Genomic DNA, 14,548 nt, shown 5'->3' on the forward strand with positions numbered 1-14,548 from the left:
AGGGAGGATGGCCAGTCTGGGCAGTGTTTTCTCCTGTCAAGCATGAAATGAACCTTTAACTGAGCAGTAATGCAGCCAGCTGCTTAGTTTGTGAGGGTGACTCATGCAGGATGAATTAAGACGTAGGGATTCTGTTCTGGTTTAGTTCCTGTGCTCTCCTACTGAAGCAGTTTCCCACATGAGAGGAGCTGGAGAGGCAGAGGTGGTTTTTACAAGAGCAATGCTTCTCTGGAGCCAAATGAGATGTCAACCTGTTCACCAAAGCTAAAGAGGATCAAATCCCCACCTTATCCACAGCTTGTCATTCACAGTGTCTGTCTGCAGCAGGTTTCCTTGTGTTTTGGGATTGGTTTTTAGGATACAAAGAGCCTGCAACCACTGAGGAGGTCACAGCTGCCAGCCTCAGGAACTGCCCCAGCCTTTCAGTGTTGCTGCAGGAACATCAGCCCTGGAACATAACCCTGGAGCCCTGATTTGGCACCATTGTACCATTTATTTATTAAAATGGAAAAGCCTCCAAAGATACTGCAGTGTTTTCTTATGGTTTGCTGTGCTGCAGGTGACGTTGGGTGAGACTGAGGTGGGAGCAGGTGAGATGACATGGAGTGGTGTGCAGGGTCTTAGGGGGAGAAAACGTAGCTCATTAGAAGCCTTATTCCTCAGATCCAGGTCAGGAAACTGCTCCAAGAAGGGACACAGCCCATGCTCATGTGTCTGGGACAGGTAAGGGTCCTGAGAAGTGGAGCTGAGGGTGAGGGAGCCCTGGAGCAGGAGCTGTCAGGTGCTTCCTGCTGCCTGTGGCTTGGCTGTATTTTTAGAAGAATCAGAGAGCACAGGTGGCCACTGTTGGTGTGGCTGAAACAGCAGGTGGTTTGGAGGATGGTTTAGGAGAAGACTGACTTGTAACTTCTACAAATGCTTTTGTTCCTGCTTCCACAGGACTTCTACAAGAGAGAAAATCTGCTGTGCTTCAGGGGTGTTCCCAGGCAGGGAGCTCAGCCTGGCTTTCTGCTTGTCCCAGCTCCTCCTCACAGCTCTGGTTCCCTGATGTTTAGATGCTCTGCAAGAAGTGGGCTCAGGTGGGGATCCCAGTGAGCCTGGAGCTGACATGGTGACAGATACAGCCTGTGCTGCCTCTGCAGGGGCTCACAGACAGGCAGGGAAATGAGGAGATGCCTTCTTTAATGGAGCAGTGTGCCCAGCTCTTGCACATTGCCCTGACATTATCATCCTTGGTGACTCACTGGGCACCTAAGAAGCTCTCCCTTCCCATGAAGTGCTGCAGACTGTGGATGTTTTACTGGAAGGGAGGAATGAGTTCTGTCCTCAGTGATGTGTGGAGATGTTGCACCTACTGCTGATGCATCTGGTAACTGGATGAAGCCATTAAATGATTAGGGGAAGATTAGCAGCAGTAAGAGATCCTTGGCACACAGTCACACACCCAGCTAGAGAGCTCCCAGAAGGTTCTAGCTGTTAGGTGAGTGCAAAGCCAAAACATCCCAACACAAGCTTTGCTGTTCTCCCTGCTAAGCAGGGAGGTGGATTAGACCAGTTGACATTTTCCCCATATCAGGTTCCTCCATTTGCCAAAATCTGAGTGTGCAAATTGTGGAGCTGCTGCAAGCAGGGCAGGAGCTGGATGTGGAGAATCTTCCTCTTCTGAGCAAACCCCCATTTGCAGCTCTCCAGAAGAGCCAGCTGTAGCAGGGGTGTTAATCCCTTCTTAGATTTGTAAAGCTCCTGAAATACTTTTCAGCCAGTGGTCTCATTGTGCTGGAAGAAATCCAGGATGGCTATGGAAACTTTCATCAATGTTATTCCAGAAAGACCTTTTGGTTTTGATTTGCAGTGGGTATGTTTGAGTGTGTTCCCTGACACACTGTCCTTTCAAGACTCATCTTTAGGTGTGCAAGGATTGCTAGAGCTGAACCAGAACTGCCAGATCCTGTTCTCTGAACATAACACAAGGAGAAACATCTCCCCTGGGTCTGTGTGTCTCTTTCCTCACACTAGGTAGGCAGCCAAGTGAGCAATTCATTTCCTGTTTTCAATTTAAGATGCATTAGAAAAGTGGTTCTGGCACGGCTGGGGTGGCTCTCCAGGGGAGCTGGGAGCCTCAGCCAGCTACCAGAAAGCAGCAGCTCTGTGCCCAGGGAGGGTGAGAAACCACCTTTGGTACAACAGGCTGCACTGGTGGTCCCTCAGACTGATCCCATTCCTCTGCTCAGGAAAATAAGTGTGATTATGTCCCCTTGGTGCTGCAGAGGATGAGTCCAGAAGAGAGTTGGCTCCAAACTGGAGCTGAAAAGAGGCTGAACAGAGTCCAGAAGAAAAGCACTTCAAGCAGGCAGGAATAGGAACTGTGACCCTCACCCTTCTGCTGCCTCCAGCCCAGCAAACCAGGGGACACACAGGTAGGTGAGGAGCAGTTGTACAAGTCCCCCTGCTCCCACATCTGCTATTTTATGAAACCTCTGCTGTAACAGCTCTTCCTTCCCCATTCAGCAGGGAACACCTTGAACTGGAAAGCAAAGCCAGAGAAGGCTGGCTGGGATGTGCAGCCACAGGAAGATTAACCTGCTCTTTAAATTTATTTAAGCTTCTGGGGACAAAAGCTGTGATGCTGTTCTGTCTGTAGAGAACTCAGCAGCTTAATACTAAATTATTAGTCACATTTAACAGTGTTTGTGCTAGTAGTGACAATTCACTGGCTGGGAATCAAAAGATAAGCTCAATAAATATCTAGTGAAGGAAGGATGTACTTTGAGTATGACACCCATTATTCCAAGAGCTGTTTGCTTTATTCCATGTGGGAGCAAGCTCAAATGTGCCTGTGCTTTAGCTGTCAATTGCCTTGCTCTCCTGCACTTAGAATTAAAAAGGCTCATCTTCAGGGGCTGGCAGAGGAGCTACAGCAAGTCTTGATGGGGCAACTGATGATGCTACCAGCTCCTGCTGCTGGGACTCCTCACCCCTGTGCCCCAGGCAAAGAAAAGCAGGGTGCAACCAGGCCCTGCTGCAGCTCAGGGGCCACTCTTAAAGCCAACTTAGGCTGCCCATGAAGGTCTTTTTAGTGCTGAGAGCTGTGGTGTGGGCAGCTGGATGCTTGGGGTGGAAAACTTCACCAGAATGGGCAGGGTGAGTGCAGGGAACTTGTACTCTCCTGTGCTTTTTGTGACTGCTATAACCAGAACATACTTAATTACATTAAGGTAGCCCTGCACATAGCTCACATCTGACATGGAGGTGGTGAAATTCAATTTATATTTGCTTTCACTCTGTGTTCCACACTTCATTGCTCATCCACACTGGCAAGGTGGTTTCCAAAGCTCAGACAGGAAAGCATGATGCTCTAGCTTTCTGGTGAGCTGAAACTAGAGTAAAATGGTATCACCTACCTACCCTGGAGGGTAAGAACAGAAAAGGGAACTCAAATGCAGGGCCTGCCAGAATTTGGTAAATTTAAAAAATAAATATCCATAATAACTAACTGGCACCATGAAGAAATGTTTAGTATTTCTCCTGGGTATGTTTGGTGAATACATCTTCCTTACCCACAGCACATAAACAGCACCTAGGAGTGGCACCTGCCTCAGTTACAGCTTCATTAAAAGCCTTAAAAAAGCAAAAAATGATAAATCCTTCTTGGTCCCAGTGAGACCACCACTCATAACCAGGCTTGAGGTGTGATCACTGACAGTGGGATTCAATTTCTGTTGAAAGTGAAACTTCTGTAGCATAACTGGTTTGGCTGAGAGCACTAAACTGAGCTGATCACCCTGGATTGTCACAGTCCTCTGTTCTACATTAGTTATACAAGAGGTAAGAGTTCTTGGGTTAAAGTAAACTTAAAGCTTTATTGATCTAAATTTAAAAAGTACAAATCATTTTTACAGTAGAAGGTGTTGATTTAGCCAAACCAAGGCTGTTTGGGTGCAGAACCCTGGGCAGAGGTGGAGCTGATGCCTGGTAGAGCTGAGGGTTCTGCTGCCAGCCCTAACTGGCCATGGGTGCTGCTGTCTTCTGGCACAACCTGCCCAGCAGCCCAGCCATCTGTAGCAGTGAGTTCACACCTTCTGCAATCTTCATGTGAGTGTACCCAATTTCCTGAGGGTAAAGACATTGGGAAAAAAAAAATCTTCTCTTCCCTCCCTCAATGTCCAGTGTCATCAATGACTAAACAGAACACACCCCTTAATGCTAAGAGACCAACTTCAGAGTCACTCAAACCTCAGTCTTCTCATGTAGACCAACTAGAATGCTTTTTAAATTGATTTTTTAAAATCAAAGCCTGTATTTTCTCACTTCCTTTGTGGCAGGAGCAAGGTGCATGTATTTGAGGCCAGGTTTTAAACCTGAAGCATGATCCCATTACACCAGTTTACTGTTTGTCAACTGGCTGTTAATGTAATTTAGTATTTTCCTATCTCCTGGACTAGAATCAAGAGCTTGAAGTTCTCAAGGAGTTGTTTGAGGCTGTGATGTAAATAATAAAGGCAGTCAAGATTACATTTGTTATTAATTCTAGCTGATCACTAAAGTGACTTTTGGCACATCTATGGGTGGTTAGATTTTAAGCTTCAAGCAACCATTCTTACTGATAAACTGGTGAGTGGGGGGAAAAGAAGCAGTAGTAAGAAGTTAAATACTTATTTTTTTGCACTAATATAAAGCAAATGTCAAAGAGAAAGCCTTGAGGCTGCCCCTGTGTTTAGGGATCACATCCTCTTCTTAAAAAGGCCCAAAAGATCCAACCAGGAACTAGGTGAGCACTAACCTTGATAAATTCCAGTTTCAGATATTCTGGCATTTGAAAGGTCTTACACACACGGAAGATGTTGCCAATCACATCTTCTGGAGAGTATCCAAGTCTCCACAGGTGGGCAAGAATCTGTGTAGGCAAGAATAATCCCATCTTTATCTCCACAGCTTGTCAGGTAAGTCAAGTATATTCACTTTTGGAATATACAGCTACTGGAACTGCAGGTACTGTTTATGAGATGATTTAACCCCAACTGTTTAGCAAGGAGTGTCAATACAACTTGTTTTTTGCTTGTTGGGTTATTCACCTGCACATAAAAAGGATTTCATTGATCAACTCATCTGCATGGTTTTGCTCTTATCTTAAAAATAAAACCAACACACACTGTGAATTCTTCATAACTAACAAGAATTCTGTAGAGAAGAAGTGCCTGTGCAGCCACAGCACATCAAAACCAACCTTGTAAGCTTCATCAATATCTGCATTTACACAGTGTTGTATCATTTCTTTCACCAACAGAGGATGAGGCTCATCACACACCTGTATCAAAGAGGAAATATTAGAAGACCTGGTATTCTCACCCAGTTTCTATACAGCTCATTTACTGAGTTAGACACATTCTAAAATCCAGCTGAAATTTCAAGGAATCTGACTTTCCTGGTGACACAGCCATTCTGTCATGGGAGAGTCAATAGCACAAAATGAGAACACTCAGGTAACAGATTCAGAAGTTATCACTGTGAAATTTCCCAGCAGTTACATGATTTGTGTGTGCACTGAAAGACCTGGAAAGCCACAGGGTCTCAGGCATGCTGTCAGGGACTGCCAGCACTCTTTCCCTTTTGAGAAGGCACAGACCTTTTTACAGCCCAGTGCTGCCATTGCTACATCCCTGGTGCTGTCTGCCAACTGGCAAAGCACTTTGGAGGCTCAGATATCTGCCTGGAAGTCTCACACAGCCAAATTCCCAACATCACTCTTTTATACTCTTACTAACCTTAAAGACATTTTCACTGTTTATAAAGCCAAATCCAGAATATGTGGACTGTAAGTTGTTTAATGCCTGTGAAAGAAAAAAAAAACCACAACACAACAACTTCATTTATTTTCTCAAGTGCTCAGCTTCTCACTCCCCTCCTCAGGGTGCAAAACACTTCTCAGAAAGTGATGCCAAAGAAGCAGCTCCCAATTAAGCAACAGAGTAAACCACAAATGTATGAAGACTTGGTTTCCTCCCACAAATTTGGTATCCAGTTCCCACAAATCCACTTTTAAGGAGCAGATCCACCTTAAAAACTTACAAAACCAACCAGTTGAGTTACTCTTCTACCCCAGGTCACATCCCTTTTGCTTTACTTCTCCAAAGAGAAATCACTGAGAGCCACAATTCCAAGGTGTTTTTCCTTTAAACAGAAAGCTGCTTCATTGCCATTCTTCTTTTACCTGTCTCATGTCTCCTTGGGCTGTGAAGATAATGGCTTCTAGCCCATCATCTGTGTATGGCACATCTTCTTTTTCAACAATTTTCAGGAGTCTTGCAAGGATCTGTGCATCTGTCAGCTTGGTGTAACGCAGCACTGCACACCGGGACTGAATAGGTTCTGGGCACAGGGAGGTGTAATTAGCATTTCTCTCTCTTTCCTCTCCCAAATCATCAGCATTTCCCTCTTTTCCCCCATAAAAAAAATCATGTGTTCATCTTGGAAGAAGCTATCTCAGCTCCCAACTCTCCATTTGTCTCCTGTTAAAGAACAAGTTATCTCCAGAGAGAACACAGGATCTCTTTAATCACACACACACACATAGTCCTTCACCTGAATCCAAATGTAGGCTGTTTTGGTTTTTTTCCCAGATATGTGCAATCATCTATAAAGCTCATCTTCTTCTGGTTTTCTGAATGTTTATTCAGAATGTGTATTTTTACCACTTCACTTTTTTTAAAATGAGAACTGAAGAGTTTCATTACAAACAAAACTTGTTCGCTTTTCATCCTTAGGAGGATCTTCATGAGAACAGGAAGCTTAACTCTCTCAAGTAAAATACTTGTGGATTCTGCACTCCCTCTGTTTCTACCTCTGTGCAGGAAATGTCTGTCAGGTTTATCAAACATCAAGTAATAATATCTATTTTAATGGCTAAACAAGGCAAGTCTAAACTCTACCACGTGTCAGCCTACAGGCAAACGTGAAGATTATGCTGCAAAAAGGACAACAAAAGGGGTTCAACACCCAGTAAACAACACATCAAGCATCTTAAGCTGTAGCAGAGTTGGATGGAGATTAAGCCCCAAGTGTGAGAACTCTGCTTCTGCAGTCATTCATAGCACTGTCCACCAAAACCAGCAGCTCAGAGGGTTTACCAGCTACACAAACACACTCTTCTTTCACTAGCTGGATGTGCAGGTGGTTTGATTCTTTCAGAAGCACCTTGGTTTCCTGCAACAAGCAGGTCCAAGGTATTTCTGCAGGCTGCCTTGGAAGTTTGCCAGCAGCAAGGAGAACACAGGACAAAGCAGCCCAGGGACTAGCAGGACTTTACCTATGATCTTGTCAGAGGCATTGCAGGCAAGCGCAAAACGAGTTGTCTTGGAATAAATCTCCATTGTTCTCCTCAGTGCTTGCTGGGCTCCATCTGTCATGCTGGGGGAGAAGAGGAGGCAGGACAGATTTTGCCCTTATTAGATGCAGCCTAATAACTATTTTTATACAAGCTTCAGAGTGTATTGATATTTAACACTGCTTTGTAAATTACTTGGTATTCGGGCTTGGTAAAGGAAGCAGCTTTTTGAGGTCATGTGGACAAGTCACCCCACGGTGCAGGTAACCACTGAGACCTCAAAACTAACACAGAAAATGAAGCCACTAATACTCTGAAGAATCACAGACTGATTTGAGTTGGAAGGGACCTTAAAGATTATCTAGTTCCAACCCCCTGCCATGGGCAGGGACACCTCCCACCAGCCCAGGCTGCTCCAAGCCCCATCCAACCTGCCCTTCAACACTGCCAGGGATGGGGCAGCCACAGCCTCCCTGGGCAACCTGGGCCAGGGTCTCCCCACCCTCCCACAGAAAATACTGCTACTTATTTGGAGACAGAGAATGTCCAGTTTTCATCCAGTGAAACAGTCTATGTAAGCCAGACTCATTTCAGAGAGAAAGAACCAGTGAACTGGAAGATGCTGTTTCTCATCCAGCTAAATCACAAGGTGCTTCACCCCAACATTCAGCATCTCCTTGGAAAGAATCATCTCTGCTTGATACCAGTGATCTCCTAAGAACACTGTTCAACACAGAATTATCTCCTGATTAATTTATTTTTTTATATATATATGCTGATAGAAACATCTAAGACTGTCCAAGACAGCAGCTCCACAGACAGGACAGATCCAGCACATGTCACACAGTGGTCAAGACAAAACCAACCTACCTGTCTGCTTCATCAAGGATGATGATTTTATGTCGACCTTTGGGGAGTGTGACCTTCTGCTGGGCAAACATTTTGATCTTATTTCTCACAACATCAATGCCTCTGGAACAAGAAGCCAAGGGATTCATGATCAGTTGAGTGAAATTTATGTAAGGGGTTCTGTTCAGCAGCCAGAGTGGCTGAAATGCTCCTGAGCTCTCCATTCTCCTGCTGTTTGCTCCTGCCCCTTCAGCTGTGCCAGTCTGACTGCTGTGAAACCATGCTGGAAGCCAGACATCCCAACTGGTTCAGATTTAAACACCAATAATCCTCATTTTTGGAGGTTCTGAAAAAACTGATTCAACAGTAGCAGTGTACATGCATACAATCAGTAACCTTACTTGCAGGACTGCCACAAAATGACAACTTTGGCAAAAGGTAGGGGTGAAAAATGGAAGGGCAGAAGCAGTTAAGATTGCTCTGGCAGCATTTCACACAGCTACATCCACAGATCCAGCTGTAAGGTTAGGAAAAACAGCTGGATAGACTGTGTCATACTAGGACAACACTTCCCTAGACAGAGTGCCAACAAAGACTTAGGTGAAAAAATAAAGGATTTTTACTTTTTTGTTCTGTTTAGAAAATGAATGTTGTGATTCTAAAGCTCTTCTATAACTGATACTAACAAAGGCAGGTAAAATGTGTTGTAGTCATAGAATCATGGAACGGTTTGGGTTGGAAGGGACCTTAAAGACCATCCAGTTCCAACCCCCTGCATGGGCAGGGACACCTCCCACCAGCCCAGGCTGCTCCAAGCCCCATCCAACCTGCCCTTCAACACTGCCAGGGATGGGGCAGCCTCCAGGAGATGTCCTGCTTCATTTTGGGTCTGCTACAGAGCTTGGGAAATATAATCAGCCCTTAGTGCTTGCTCCTTGGAGCAGTGTCAGTGTCCTCTACATCCCTAACACCCTTATCCTACATTTTAATCCCCAGCTGCCTTTCAAGACCTAATTTCTACCACTTCACTTTATTAAAATAAGCACTGAAGAGTTCCATTACAAACAACAACTTGCTCACTTTTCATTCTTAGGAGGATCTTAACTCTTTCAAGTAAAAGATCTTCAAAGAGCTTAACTCTCTGAAGTAAAATCAAGAAAGCATTATGGATTCCTCACTCTATCTGTTTCTACCTCTGTGCAGGAAAGTATCTATCAAGTTTATCAAACATCAAGTAATAACTATGTTGACAGGTGGACACCAAGGACTGCCTAACTTTTAGTTAGAAAAACTGCATTAAAACAGGTACTGAAGGCCTTACTCTAGTATTAAAGCTGCACTAAAAATAAAAATGGATACTTGCCTCTTCATTAAAAGTTGAATAAGGTTTATTCATTCTCTCTCACCTGTCATTTGAGGCATTCAGCTCCAAAACAGCATCCTTTAATGCAGGACCAAGCAGAGCACGAGCCAAGCAGAGGATACTGGTGGTTTTACCTGTGCCTGGGGGACCCTAGAAATGCACCAGAGAAGGAATTGCTGGTAAGTCTAATGTCATTTTCTAAGCTGCACCCTCCTCAGTCATGAAAAACAGCTGCAAGAGAGGAACTGCAGGGAGAACATCAGACCAGAGGCTGCCCCACTTCAGGATTCTGCCTCCAACAGGGGCAAAACACCAGAGGAAGGAGCACAAGACATGAGGGCAGAGTTAGTTTTTAACAGCAGAGTGTTCACTGCTTGTGGGCTCTGCCAAGAGCTCTGCTCCATGGCCACACAGTCCACATCTCCCACAAGATTCAGGCACAATGCACCCCTGGACTGGGGGCCAGATGTCAGAACCCAGCAATACTTACAGCAATTATGATATTTGGTACATTCCCCTCTTTTGCAAAGACCTAAGAAAGAGCAAGAAGGAAAAAAATCATATGAGAAAATAATGGGAGCACATACTTTCCAAATCTATTCTATTTCATGCCTAAAAAAATAGAGCTGACCCATTCTTTTCTTCTCTCCTGCTTTCATTTTTATTTATGGACCTTGCTGCTTCTGTATTTTTTTTAACTGAACTGCTAGAAGTCAGTCCCCAGAATAATGCAGAAAAACTTAAAAGCACTTAATCCCTCAGGTCTCTAGTACTTTTTCCTTTGCATCTGTTATGTTTGCTAATATAAGCTTTCTGTTAACAAACACTGTCTTAACAAACTAATTTGTCAAGGAAAATATTTTTCTTCCAGAAAAAAATATATCTTTATATTTCCCTCTGTGATATAAAGGATGATTATTCATTGCAACAATATTATTACAACAGCTACAAGCTTTCCAGGTTGTCTCAAACCAGGGCTGATTTGAACAACATCCCAATTCAAGGAGCCAGATCTCCTTAGCACACCAGCCAACCGTGTCCTAAGACGTGTGATTTTCTTGAGTGAACCAGAAAGGGGGTTTGTTCTAACTTGTGAAAAGGTAAAGGCACAGGTACACACCTCCAGCCTGCTCACGGTGTCTTCATTTCCAACTATTTCACACAGTTTCATGGGTCTGTATTTTTCCACCCTGTAAAAATAAAACCCCCCCACACACACACGTCAGCGCTTCTCATAAAACTCTGACAGTGCTTCTTACACTGACAGAAAAAGGAGGATTATGCCATGATCACTTGGAACAAAGATGACTTGATGCCCTTTCAGCCCCTGCAGTATTCCAAGAGCAGCGTTCCACAACACTGACTCCTTAAGGGTCGTTTTACTTTAGTTAGTGTAAAACAACAACAAAAATCAGCAAAAAAAAAGGCAAGGAAGAAGAACGTGCTCAACTTGGACAGGGGTTTGGAGCCCGGGTAAGAGATGCCACCACCCTCTCACGGTGAACACAAACACGAGCAGGGCTGACTCTGCCTGGAAGAAATTCCTCCCTGTGGCAGATCTGTGGTGCCTTTTTAGCAGTGCCTGCTCCCCGTGAAAGAGATTTCCCACACCAAAGACAAACTGTCCGTGGTCCCCAGCGTGTTCTGGGGAGGGATTTTTGGCCAAGGGGGAGTGGATGATGACTGTGAGAGAGAGATGGAGGTTGGACGTGGGGAGGGAAGTCTTGAGTGTGAGGGTGGTGGGAACAGGTTGGAACCTGGTGATCTTTGAGGTCCCTTCTAACTCAAATCCGCCTGTGACCCTACGAATGAACTTCTTTCCCACAACCCATGAAGAAAAGCAACATAAGGTTCTCTCTGAGCTCCTTGGGGGCCTTCCTGAAAGAGAGGAGAGGGAGCGAAAATCCCAGGTCTAAGCAAACCATCCCAGGGGCTGCAAACCCCAGCAGTGACTAAACCAGAAGGAGCATTTGTGAAACCTCCGTGTGAATTAGAGCAGGACACCATGAGGGTGGGGAGAGCCTGGCCCAGGCTGCCCAGGGAAGCTGTGGCTGCCCCATCCCTGGCAGTGTTGAAGGGCAGGTTGGATGGGGCTGGGAGCAGCCTGGGCTGGCGGGAGGTGTCCCTGCCCACGCAAGGGGGTTGGATCTAGATGATCTTTCAGCCCCTTTCCAACCCAAACCGCCCCGGGGCTCCCGTCCCCTCAGACCCGCCGCGCAGGCCCCGCCGCGCGCCCTCCCCGCTTCCCGCCGAGCCCGCGCCCCGCCCCCTTTCCCCTCCCCCATTGGCTGCGCCTCGCCGGGCCCCGCCCCCCCGCCGCGCTCCGCACCAATCACCGCGCGCTCCCGGCCCTTCCTCCCGCCCCCCGCCTCCATCTCGCGGGTTCCTTCCCCCCCCCCCCCCTCTCCCCTCAGTCCCTCACCAGGGCAGCTCGTAATGGCCGCCCGGGGCGGCAGCGGCCCCCGCGGGGCCCGGCCTCCCTGCTGCCGCCGGGCCGGCCCGCTCCTCCTCCGACACCTCCACCTCCATCCCGCCGGCGGCTGCTGCACGGCCTGTCTCCTCTCTCTCTCCTCCCTCCCCGCCGCCTCCGTGAGGGGAGGGCCGCGCCGCCGGGCCCGCCTCCCGGGGCGGTGAAAGGCGGCGGGTGGGGCCTCCTCGGCCTTCCCGGGGTTGGCGGGGAGGGGGCTGGAGGCCTTCGGGGCCGGGTAGCCGAGGCTGGGAGCGGAGGGGCTGGCATTTGGGTCTGGGGGCTTCTGCTGGTGCCGCCAGCCCGGCCGCTCCTCCTGCCCTGCCGCCGGTTCAGGAGTAAAACCCGGGGTATGTTGTCACCTCAGGAGGCTCGGCCTTGGCTTCCTCTGGTTACCTCGGTTTCGCCCTAAAAATGGAAAAAAAAAATAATTCATAAAATATTGTAAGTATTTCTTCATAGTGGAGGTGTGTGGTTCTCTGCTACCCTTGGGGTTTGGGTATCCGTGCTCGTTTTAAGCCTCAGGAGTTTCTAGGGCCTTGGTCCATCTTCAGCTCAGCTTGTGCTCCATCTAACCAGAGCCACTGGTGTTGGTGCTCAGAGGACCTGCCCTTCAGGCTGGGCTCTGATTCCTCGGGGGAGTGTTAATCATTTCAGGTTGCTGTCAAGCAAGAACTTGGAACTGAGCAGATATAAACCCTGCATGAGCAGGGGTGTGCTAAGGGAGTAAATCCCTGTCACTTGCCACAGCCTTTGCATTCCAGTGTTGCCAATACCTGTTACTTGGTGGTTGAAGGTTGGCACAGGAATGTTGGCTGAGGAGAGCATTGTGAAGGTTGGCACAGGAATGTTGGCTGAGTGTTGCCTTCAGCCTGTGGGGCTGGTTCATCCTGTGGCCTGACAGTGGTGGAATTTGCCAAGTGTAAGGCTCTAAAACTGAAGTTTCCATTACACGTAGTGCAGTCTCATATCTGAGTTTTTAGGTAGGCAGAGTGGTCAGTGTTTTGATCTTGTTTTGCATATTTTTTTTTAATAGCTGCCCAGGCTTCCTTGTGGTTTTAGAGTAAGTGATGTGTAAGGGTGAAACTGTAGGTGGCCTGCAGCCCTCACATGGCTGGCTGAAATAGCTGTGGATTTAACTTTGCTTCTCTTGCAAGTAAAGCAGAAGATGAATAGCCACACAATTATGTGGCATAGGAGGGTGAGACAGTTGGCATATTTTTTTTTCAGCATGCACACTGTTTTTAGTACCTCCTGTAGTACCTCCAGCTCTCTACATGACCCTTGTCTTTGGATTTCACTTGCAGTGCTCAGCAGGGACCAACATGAGACAGTGAAATACAGCACTGCTGGTCATAGAGATTTCAGAGCAACACACAGGACATGCTTTGGTGTCTTGCCAAATTAAACAGTTATTATGCTCTTAGGAAGTACCAGTCTCTAGATAAGATATAATTATCCTGGCCAGCATTAATTCTCCCACTGTATGTGGAGAGCTGCTGCTGATAAGCACTCAAAGGACAGTAAGAAAGCTTGTTGATAAGAGTTGCTGCAAAGGGCCTGATGACAGATTTTGTGATAGTTTCTGCAAACCAGTTGCAATGTGTGTTTCTCTGGAGTACTGAGGAGCTGCAGCCCCTGCCTAGGCAAGTAGCTCCTTGCTTATCCACAGGGTCTCTGTAGTTCACCAAACACAGGAGAAATATTTATTGAAGGCACAGCAGTATTGATAGGGGTGTGTGGCAGGTGGGTAGGCAGACCTGAGCCTAAAGGAGTTTTAAACCCCCAAATGTAAACTTTTCTTATTATAAGTCTGTTGAGATCACAGGATGTATCCAGGATAAAATGAATTCCAAATTCAGTGCTGAAATAGCAGGACTCTCTTGATGTGTCATCAGCAGTGCCCCAATACACATTCATGCAGGTGTCCTGGATTATCCTGAAAGGAGAATAACCCTGGGTTTAAGATTATTCTTTCAGACTTGTCTCTTTCCCACCCCAAAAGATAAAAGATTTTGTAATCAGTAGAGAGAACAGCTAAAGGCTTCTTGCTGATGCTTTAGTTAGCAGGGGGAATGTTCAAATGGCATCTACTACTAGTAATAGAGATCATCATCAGAGAGATAAATGGTGATCCTGGAGTGATCCCAGAAGCAAGGAAACCCCAGCTGCAGGTGCTCAATTTAGGGAATAGGTGCTTTGAAGAGCACGTGGAGGCTCATTTGGAGGACCAGCTCCAGGGAAGGGCTCGTGCTTTAGCCCCTGCTGGGAAACTAAAGCTCAGTGCAGAGGGTTTGGTAAATGCAGAAGTTGTGGCAAAAGAATTGCTGTTTTGCACGCTCTGCTTGGGGAAACAGGGCAGCTTGTTTTGAGTTTGAGCAAGAGGTGCAGGCAGTAAAAGGGAGGCAGTAGTTGAAGACAGCAAAGAGCAATAGTGGTGAAATTGTGATCAAGCAGTAGAAATGAAGCACGAGAGAGGAAGCTAACTTTAGGCATTAGGGAAATGTGTCTGTATGCATATCCAGCACAGATAAGTAATAAAAAATAT

General features: G+C 46.5%; 1 protein-coding gene across 1 annotated transcript; it reads right to left on the reverse strand.

Annotated features, from left to right (window-relative positions):
• Nucleotides 1-3,840: 3,840 nt before the first annotated feature.
• Nucleotides 3,841-12,110, reverse strand: RFC2 (replication factor C subunit 2). The gene is made up of 11 exons (XM_051635777.1): nucleotides 11,956-12,110; nucleotides 10,654-10,723; nucleotides 10,024-10,065; nucleotides 9,577-9,683; nucleotides 8,192-8,293; nucleotides 7,304-7,404; nucleotides 6,209-6,366; nucleotides 5,763-5,828; nucleotides 5,225-5,305; nucleotides 4,781-4,894; nucleotides 3,841-4,110 (listed from the first exon to the last, which is right to left on the reverse strand). The coding sequence occupies exons 1-11, from the start codon at nucleotides 12,060-12,062 to the stop codon at nucleotides 4,000-4,002; spliced, it is 1,059 nt and encodes a 352-aa protein (XP_051491737.1). The 5' UTR covers nucleotides 12,063-12,110; the 3' UTR covers nucleotides 3,841-3,999.
• Between the last annotated feature and the right edge of the window lie 2,438 nt (nucleotides 12,111-14,548).

This window comes from Apus apus, chromosome 18, assembly GCF_020740795.1.
Source record: "Apus apus isolate bApuApu2 chromosome 18, bApuApu2.pri.cur, whole genome shotgun sequence".
NCBI lineage: Eukaryota > Metazoa > Chordata > Aves > Apodiformes > Apodidae > Apus > Apus apus.